Source organism: Leuresthes tenuis, unplaced genomic scaffold (assembly GCF_036924035.1).
Source record: "Leuresthes tenuis unplaced genomic scaffold, fLeuTen1.0.hap1 SCAF_4, whole genome shotgun sequence".
In the NCBI taxonomy this organism is placed as follows: Eukaryota; Metazoa; Chordata; class Actinopteri; order Atheriniformes; family Atherinopsidae; genus Leuresthes; species Leuresthes tenuis.
Window position 1 is genome coordinate 36,044,737 of NW_027325358.1, and position 10,015 is coordinate 36,054,751.

At 44.1% G+C, this 10,015-nt stretch overlaps 1 protein-coding gene across 1 annotated transcript; it reads right to left on the reverse strand.

Annotated features, from left to right (window-relative positions):
• Positions 1-1,157: 1,157 nt before the first annotated feature.
• Positions 1,158-9,782, reverse strand: cct4 (chaperonin containing TCP1, subunit 4 (delta)). The gene is made up of 13 exons (XM_072383616.1): positions 9,500-9,782; positions 8,832-8,884; positions 8,657-8,746; positions 8,114-8,222; positions 7,573-7,837; positions 7,359-7,491; positions 6,913-7,052; positions 6,732-6,828; positions 5,897-6,007; positions 4,348-4,478; positions 2,812-3,046; positions 1,428-1,541; positions 1,158-1,307 (listed from the first exon to the last, which is right to left on the reverse strand). Exons 1-13 carry the CDS (start codon positions 9,615-9,617, stop codon positions 1,293-1,295), a joined length of 1,611 nt encoding a protein of 536 aa, XP_072239717.1. The 5' UTR covers positions 9,618-9,782; the 3' UTR covers positions 1,158-1,292.
• Positions 9,783-10,015: the final 233 nt, after the last annotated feature.

Sequence of the window (10,015 nt, forward strand, 5' to 3'; positions counted from 1 at the left end):
TGATAAATTGAACTGTCTGCACTGTATGATATCAGTGTATACTGATCTACTCTAAGTTTTAGATAGCACATGGGTTAAATGTCTAATTACTCAGTTTAGAGTCTTTGAGTTGTCCCAATCATGATAAATAAAATAAAAAAATAAATAAATTAATGAGTGAGTGAGTGAGTTAGTTCAACAGAATTTGGTGTATGTATGTACACCCGGCCACAGTTTTATTCCCAAGAACCTGTGGTTCAACCTGTAGTTCTTAAAATACTAAGTCCACCATATCCGTTTTTTCCATAAAAAAAAAAAAAAAATCCATCCATTTTCTTCAGGTTGAAAACAGCCCATGTCGAACTGCATGGCAGCGAAGCAGAGTAGTTTAAAGTGTAAGCTTTTGAGAAGGTTTCATTTTGATGAGCACAACTTTGAATAAAGTATTATACATAAGTGGTGAACTTCTGGCTTTACAAAGGACCAGACATGAGGTCAGACTCTCAATATCTTCCTCATCAAGCCTTCTCTGCTGGCGGTCATGATGAGGAATGTCAACTGACTGGAGGCATTCACGAGCAACCACCACATCTACCAGGAGTGTAGTGTTGCGCTTTGTGGAAACGTGGTTTAGCAACAACACACCCAACACCAGGGTGGGCTTATCATGGTTCACTGTGCGAGCTGACAAGAACAGGATACACCGTCTCTTTCTGGCAGGAGAGAAGATGGGTGACTGATTCTGCTTGCGAACAATAGATGGTATTATTTCGGATAAATTATGGTGACGTATGTGATCTGCTGCCAGGATACTCAACTACTGGCAGCCACTATTAGACCGAATTATGTACCAATGGAGTTTCTACAAGTTGTCGCTATTGTTTATGTTCCAACATGGGCTGTAGCAGCAGCAGCATGTGATGACATCCATGAAACAGTCTTGAGTTCAGACCCACCATCGTGATGCAATCAGGCAATAATGGGGGATTCTAATAACACCAGTCTCTCCTCCTACCTGACTGGGTTTTATTGTTCAAAGATAAATCATGAACTGGGTAAAGGACTCAAAGACAGTATAAGTGTAGGCAATAAGTTTAAAACATTTACTTAAAAAAGAGATCAGTCTATTTGTACCCTGTGTATGGGCTGAAAAAGGAAAAAATATGACAGGCTAAAAATGGAGTGTCAAAAACAAGCCTTTTTAATTAACTTTGACAAAGTAACAGCTACACAGGACATCTGAGCAGAATGCGGTTAGTCATCTGATCCCTCGCAGAACAAGCAGGCTTCATGACTGATCTCAATGGGCAGACCTATCGAGTGTTCACCTAAGACAAAGCAAACAAAAGTATATTCAACATGAAGCAACTTGCGCTATATACTGTAGAATTCTTACTGGTAAAAATAAACAGACAAAGAAAAGAAGAAATCTAGGTGTTTTGTTTTACCACATCGTCAATCTTGAGAATGCTGCGGACCGTTTCGGTGGCCAGTGTCAGTGCACTGGTGGAAACCAGTAGAGGCTGCACCACTAGCTCCTCCAGGATATTGGAGATTCCTCCCTGTCACACACACAAAATTTATTGTACTTTAAATTAAAAAAAAAAAAATTATAAAAAAATATTTATTTCAAAGCCAGGCCTGTCATAAGGGCTGCTGGTGGAGCTTACGCTTAAAGAGGATGTCCTCTAATACTGGCAGGTGAAGGAGGAAGAGAGGAAAGAATAAACTAAGCATACCCGGTGCTACTGTGGGCGCACCAGACTACCCGGTGCTACAGTGGGCGCACCAGACTACCCGGTGCTACTGTGGGAGCACCAGACTACCCGGTGCTACTGTGGGCGCACCAGACTACCCGGTGCTACTGTGGGCGTACCAGACTACCCGGTGCTACTGTGGGCGCACCAGACTACCCGGTGCTACTGTGGGAGCACCAGACTACCCGGTGCTACTGTGGGAGCACCAGACTACCCGGTGCTACAGTGGGCGTACCAGACTACCCGGTGCTACTGTGGGCGCACCAGACTACCCGGTGCTACTGTGGGCGCACCAGACTACCCAGCGCTACTGTGGGCGCACCAGACTACCCGGCGCTACTGTGGGCGTACCAGACTACCCGGCGCTACTGTGGGCGTACCAGACTACCCGGCGCTACTGTGGGCGTACCAGACTACCCGGTGCTACTGTGGGCGCACCAGACTACCCGGTGCTACTGTGGGCGCACCAGACTACCCGGCGCTACTGTGGGCGTACCAGACTACCCGGTGCTACTGTGGGCGTACCAGACTACCCGGTGCTACTGTGGGCGTACCAGACTACCCGGTGCTACAGTGGGAGCACCAGACTACCCGGTGCTACTGTGGGCGCACCAGACTACCCGGTGCTACTGTGGGCGTACCAGACTACCCGGCGCTACAGTGGGCGCACCAGACTACCCGGTGCTACAGTGGGCGCACCAGACTACCCGGTGCTACTGTGGGCGCACCAGACTACCCGGTGCTACTGTGGGCGCACCAGACTACCCGGTGCTACTGTGGGCGTACCAGACTACCCGGCGCTACAGTGGGCGCACCAGACTACCCGACGCTACAGTGGGCGTACCAGACTACCCGGTGCTACTGTGGGCGCACCAGACTACCCGGTGCTACTGTGGGCGCACCAGACTACCCGGTGCTACAGTGGGCGCACCAGACTACCCGGTGCTACTGTGGGCGTACCAGACTACCCGGTGCTACTGGTGCTACACCAGAACCAACTCTTTTCTGGTCTTATGGAAAACAACGAGCCTCGTGTCACTGAAAAGAATAAACAAAGGAAACAAAGCTGACAAACCTTGCGGACATTGATGCCGGCCATCTTGTCTCCTTGAGCATGTCTGTTGCGGAGCTCGGTCACAGTGGAGATGGGGTTAAGGCCTGCATTCTCGGCAAGTGTTGATGGTATTACTTCCAGTGCATCACCGTACGCACGCACACAGTAGGCCTCCATGCCACCCAGGGTACGCGAGTACTCTGCCAGACGCACAGCGAGCTCAATCTCTGGAGCACCGCCTCCAGCAATCAGAGCCCTGAAATACATGGGGATGAGAAGCCATAAACGGACTATCATAGGAAAACAAATCTAACTCTGATGTGTGAAACCAAAGAAGCTAAATGAGAAAGGGTTTATTTATTTCTTCCCATTTAGTTTATCTGGATTCACAAATCAAAACAAAGTCATAAAAAACAAACAAAAACTGTCTGGTCCCCATCAGATCTTAAAATTTAGGTTAATCTGAACATGAAAGCATTCATTTTCAACTGTATCCATTTAACTGTGTGTCAGTTTCAGTCCTCCACACAATACTCTATTAACACAGTCCAATTCATTATGATTCAACTGTAACCTGAATTAGGTTCAAATTAATTTCAGTTCAGTTTATTAGTTAATAATATCACTTCAGGCTGCCTAGCTAATGAATCCAACAGATCACACTGAGTGATCACCTGGATTTAATCCTCTGTCTGAGAATGGACATGGTGGTGGGAGACAGAGGGGAAGAGAACTCTTCTTTAACAGGTAAAAACCTTCGGAGAACAAAACCCAGAGAGTGGCCACCTGCGTCAATTGAGTAGGAATGAGAGGACAGGACAATCACACAAATAAGCCAGAGATTAAAAACCTTACCCACCAAAACTCCTCTTTGTTAGTGCACAAAAATCATCCATATTATATGTCTGTACATCCATGCATTAATCTCCAGGAGACTCCATTACTGTAATTGTCTTTTAACTGGACTTCCCAAAAAGAGCATCAAACATCTGCAGCTCATCCAGAACGCTGCTGCTGGAGTTTTAACCTGGACTAAGAGATCTGAACACATCACACCAGTTTTAAAATCTTTACACGGGCTTCCAGTCAGTCAAAGAATAGGTTTTAAAAGCCTACTGATGGTTTACAAATCCCAGAATCTGTGATATGTTCAGAGAATATAAACCCAGCAGAGCTCTTAGATCCAAAGACTCAGGTCAGCTGGTCCAGTCCAGAGTCCAGACTAAACCTGGAGAAGCAGCATTTAGCTGTTATGCTGCAAACAAGTGGAACAAACTGCCAGTGGAGATTAAAGTGACACCAAATGTAGACATTTTTAAATACATGAAATCTACACGGTGTCTTTTAACTTATCGAGACTGTTGCTTGTTTTTAATAATTTTCTTTCTTTCTTTTTATATTCTTTTACTTATTTTTAATGCTTTTTCCGCTCCCTGCTGCAATGATTTTATTTTATGTAAAGCACTTTGAATTGTTCTCTACATGAAATGTGCTGCAAATAAACTTGACTTGACATAAAAGGCTTAAGCTGTCCACGCAACGTCAGAAATGACTGACCTCTTTTTGACAAGGCACCGGATGACACACAGCGCATCGTGGATGGAGCGTTCTACTTCCTCAATCACCAGTTTGTTGGAGCCCCGGACCACAATGCTCACCGTCTTCCCAGGGCTCGTGCAGCCTGTGATCTGGAACAAGCAGTAGGTAAAAATTTATTTCAAGAATGAAGCTGTCTGCTCCTATTTTGTCTTCAGTAGTGGACCACAGTCATGTGGAAAGCGGGCCAAACTTCCTCACTTCTGATGAACTTTTAATAATAATAATGTAATTCCTTTCAGTTCATTGAGCTTTGCAGGCACTTTTCAGTTGGACTGGGGTCTGGACTTTGACCAGGTTATTGCAACGCTTTAGCTGCAGTTCCACTGCAGGAACCTTTCCCAGGAACCACGTACCAAGACTGAGTTCAAACCTGGGGCTGACATCTCTAAAAAGTGATCTGATTGCAAGTTGATGGGGCTAAAAATAGGTGGTCTGACACATCTGTTCGCATTCTTATGATAAGCTGAACACAATCCGTGCTTGGACCACCTTCTGACCTCGCATGATTCCACGAAGCACAATTACCACCAGGATGCTTTCTAGCTCTATGACCTTCTTGGGAAAAAATAAATAAATAAATAAATTGGGACTCTTACCAAATCTGCAAAAAGTGGAGTCAAACTTCGTGGATTATTCATTCACAGAAAACCTCATACTCATCTTTCATGTTATCTTCTGCAGAGAGCCTAGCTTTAAACCTCTGGGTCTGTCCAGTTGGTTCTGGAGGTCATCATCCTAATGTGCCTCAACATGAACAAGTTAATTTCCAGCTGGCGTACCCAGCAGAAGAACCCAGGTGTTTTTCTTGCTGTACTTGGGCCTGGAAGCTCCTATATTCCTAACAGAGGTGTCAATCAAAAGCTAACCATGCTGAAAGCATTTTAAACCTATTGATCGAGAAGGTTTTACAAGCAGGCAAGTTGTAACTGAACTGAATTAAAAGATATCTCCTGCTTTCTTTTGTTCTATGTGTCAGTTGTGTAACCACTCTGGTGGCTTCTAGTGGTGCACGTAACAAATGTAGTCTTTTTGTCGGTTTGAAGACGAGGCTCTCGGAATTTAAAGATCAAAAACTACCCAGTAGCTAGCCAAGAACCCTCTAGTGGATCCTAATCCCATTAGCTGTACCTAAGATGACCCTACAGCCAGGTCCTCAGCTGGCTAGGTGACGGTTAAGACGAGGAGGCATAACCCCAAAGTCAGGCACGTGGTTCACCACCAACCTATCCCCGATTCAATTTTCCCCACTCAGTGACACACCTGCTGAGAATGAAACGCTGGTAATTGGCAGCTCTATAGTCAGAAATGTGGCATTAGAGACACCAGCAACAATTCTCAACAATTGAATGTCAGTAACCACCAGTCAACAGTCAACCTCAACAGAAAATCACACAAAATCATGTGCTATCATGTGTGTAATGTTTTACATCCCAACCAGGAAATGTGGAAAATTAACTCTTCTTTAGTAGAAGCTACAAAACATCCAGGACCTCCATAAAGAATGTACCTTGACCAGTTTGCCAGAACCATCCAAGCTGACCTCCTCTGCCAGCTCCGCTGTGCCGAGCATTTCTGGAGTGAAGTGGTCAATGTGGGCGATGGGCTTGGTACCGATGGTCTGAAGAGGAACAAAGGAACATTTTACCGAACTGCTGTAATAATACCATATTTCTGTGGACAAAGATCAAGATTATTACTCAAATAAAAAGGCTGACAAGAAAAAGTTCAGGCAGGTCACTTTAGTCACTAGAGAGGAGATGTGCGCAAACAAATATCTGCATCATTTTTTCCATCTAGCCCCCTGGGAAAAACTCAAGAACATCAGCAGGTGAGACAAAGTGAATATTCCTGAGAAATGTGTGTGCATGCTGCTAAGAGTTGCTCCTGCATTCTACTTTCCACTAAACTGTGCTGCTTTCCTCTCTCTCCTTGCTACTGTACATGAGGTATTAAACACAACAAGAAGTCTCATTTGTACAAGGAAAAATTATTTCAGAGCCTGGTTTCTGCAGGACATGCTGTTTACCGTGCAGGCTCAGGTCACACCCATCGCTCATGTGTCAGGCTGTGGGAGGGCATCTTCAGCAGAAAGCGACCACCAATAAAACATGTTGATAGCAAGTGCAGAAAAAGTCTGGACCAAAACTGTTTGCACTTTCATTTGAAAATCTGTGTTAAAAATGCTCACTTAAGTTTTTAGTAAAGTTTTAATAGAATTTCCCATTAGATAGGTATCAACCGGGATAAATGTCAACATCAGCATCAAAGATAAGAGAGAGAGTGCTGAAAAGTCAAAAAGTGTTAATATGAGACAAAGCAGTGAAGTTGTGGGTAATGCCCACCTTGCAGATGAACTCGATGTCCTCCCTCTCAATGTCCTTTATTACCATGATCTTCATTTTGTTGAGGAAGTGCAGAGCGAGGTCGCTAAGTGCATCTCTGTCAGAGGACAGTTTGGAGAAAAATGTTTAGTCAAGAATCCAACTAAACACACACATTACCATCTTCTCTATTGTTCTGTACCTCAGGATGGACTTCTGGATGAGCAGAACATTGCAGCCGGCTTTCTTTATCTGCTTCACCAGGTTGAGGATGTAAGCACGCTCCTCGCGCAGTACACGGTCCATCTGGGCATAGTCCGACACCACAATCTGGTTGTCCATCTGTATACATCCCACCACCACAAAAACAGATAAATGAGTGTACCTTCTTTAAAAAAAACAACAACACTGACATGTTAAAGGTAAATTCTCAAGTCATTTAAAGAAGCAAATTGGAAACATGCTGCAAATGAATGAAAACACAATGCAACAATGAAAACACTACTCTGCTATTTCAAGACTGAGTCAAAACCAGCGTTTCTTTTAAAGTTCAACATTAGCCAATTCAAAACATTTAGAAAAGTTGACAGCCCAAGTGTAGAAGTAGACAACTGTTTGATCTCAGTTCATATTTGTCAAGTGACTCACATCAGTTTTGGGAGGTGACAGACAAAACTGGATGAGGCCAATTTTAGCCTTCTCCACCCGAGTCACACCAGTGTTGGCCAACCTCTGAGTCAGCACCAGGCCTTCAACCAGCTCACAGTCGTCGATGGTGCCTCTGAACACACAAGAAAACACAGATGTGACGAAGAGATGCAAAAAAATCTTAAAAGCAAATTATCTGAGGAAATAAACTAACCCAAGCTTCTTTATGATTTTAATGTTTTGCAGGTCGACGCCGGTGGCTGTGCCAGGGTCAATGACTCTCATCACAGCTTCCACGCTCATGGGCGCCAGCAAGCTGGAGTACTGCGATACCACCTTAGAGCAAAGTGACGTGGTGGCACTGTTGAGTAGCGTCTCGTGATCACTCAGCTCGACTGGCCTGCTCATGGCCGTCAGTACCTCCATGCCCTTCTCCACGGCCTTCTGGAACGACTCCGAGATGATGGTTGGGTGGATACCTGACCAATGGCACAACAAAACGTATACTTTAGCTTAAAGCATGGCCAACAGATCAGTCTCTCTCTGCACAAAATTGCTCTAAAATGTCATTTTTACTTTAGAAAACCTGCACTGCATCAAGCATTCTTATTTTTTTCACGCGTGCATTTAAAGTGTGCATGTGAATAAAGTTTCTCTAATGATCCTACTAGATCTCGATGACAACAGGACATCAACATTTTATATCCAGTTGCATCCGTTTATCAACCTTTCTTCCAGTCTCCTGCCCTTCTCACCTTTCTGCAGCAGTTTGGAACAGGCGTCCAGGAGTGCTCCAGCAATCACCACAACAGAGGTGGTGCCGTCACCAGCCTCGATGTCCTGGGCTTTGGACAGTTCCACCAGCTAAAACACACAATCAGCCGTTTGGTTAATGAAACCCAAAATGCAATGAAAAAAAACAGCACTGAAGTGTTAAGTTTTATTCACGATGCTTCTTAGCTGTATCTGAGCGATGTGACGAAACAATAACAAAAAAACCCCTCAATTTTAATCATGATACAGAACTAGATCAAACTGTCAAGTGTATGAATTAACAGTCATAATCATATCACATAAACAACGTGATGCCCTCGTTTGGCCGCTTAAACAATGTTTTGCAGTACTAAATTGGTTTGTATTTTAGTGTAAAAGCCAGACACATTGGCCACTGTCACATTGGTTGGTGCTGATGGACAGGTCGAATCAAATTTTCACAAAGATTGACATCGCCCCGCGTTCTGTGTAACACAAGTCACCAAAGAAGCACCGTCAAAGAGCACTTCTCTCCGGTTACACACCATTTTGGCAGCAGGGTGGAGCACCTGCATCTGTTTCAGGATGGTGGCCCCATCATTGGTAATGGTCACATCACCTTTCTCATCCTGAATCTAAAACAAAAATGAACAAATTAACAAACCCTCGCCTGAGACATAAGCATTTCATTGAGGTGCAGGGTAGAGTTGGTTTACTGACCATCTTGTCCATCCCTTTAGGTCCCAGACTTGTTCTGATGGCATCAGCAACAGCTGTGAATGAAGCAAGGCATGGGTCTGTACAGTGGCAACAATCAATTCAACAAAAATAACTCTAGCTTAAAAATTGCCTGAATTAACTTTCAATTGAATAGCTTACTGAAATTTCAGTTTAGTGTGAAGAAAGAATTTCTAAAATTAGTAAGAACACTGATCAAGCAACAAACGTACACATCTGTCAATGAACAATGGATATGGAAAATTTACAAACAGGATCATTACCACAATAAAGGGGAATCTAGACTCCAAACGACCAATAACCCATAAGAGGACAAGACTTCCATCCTAATAAAGCCTTTTTGCACAGTCATTGAAAGACTAGCTTGAGGCCTCCACCAGTTCGCTAATGCAGAATCATCTCTCAAAAACCTACTTCGTAGTGCAGTTTTTGTCTCAGTTCAGATAAAGTGCATTGTTGGGTTTCTTTTTTTATGCACCATCCAACTGTCACTTTCGGACTTCAGTTTCAGACTGTCTGGATCGGGCAGACGCTCTTATATGAAGAAAACAATGTCGTACCCAGACCAGAATCAACAAACTGAGCTGGGGGGTGATTCCTGAACATTCATAAGTTTATGCGTGTAACATCTTATTAGCATTTTAGCCTACCTTTGGCAGCAGAGATGTTACTGTAGCGAATCTGGGCCGGCTTGTCGCGGTCCACATACGCCCCACCTTTGTTTCTGCCTCCGTTTGAGAATTTCGGTGCAGCCATGGCTTCGGGCATCGTCACTTAATATTGAATTAAAAATGTTAAAGGGGGTCTAAATAAAGGGGCCAATGGACTCCGTAGATGAAATACCGTAGTTCGACCTCGGATGGACTTGGGTTCGGATGTCTAACACATGCCTCGAAAGAAGCTTCCAGATGCACCGACTGCTACAAGTCTGAGAAGGACCAGGATGTCAAACTCGCCGTCGCTTGGAGATGACGTGTTTAGATAGTAAGAGCCGATTGGTATTCTGTGGCTGCATTAAGAAGTATTAAATCAGACAGCCGTATACTTTATTAGAAATGTATGAATTTCCTTGATATTGAGTCGATTCCCTTTTTAATCTTTATATTCAGGAGTCACTAAACAAAATAAACACATTAAGTTAATGTGGGTTCCTGTTCAATAACGCA

What these genes read in the sequence shown, in the direction of transcription:
- cct4 (XM_072383616.1), bottom strand. Translation starts at nt 9,617, where the DNA reads ATGCCCGAAGCCATGGCTGCACCGAAATTCTCAAACGGAGGCAGAAAC. An exon ending in TAACATCTCTGCTGCCAAAG is followed by an intron (nt 8,885 to 9,499) that starts GTAGGCTAAAAT and finishes CTTCATTCACAG; the next exon opens with CTGTTGCTGATGCCATCAGA. An exon ending in TGTCACCTCCCAAAACTGAT is followed by an intron (nt 7,053 to 7,358) that starts GTGAGTCACTTG and finishes GGATGTATACAG; the next exon opens with ATGGACAACCAGATTGTGGT.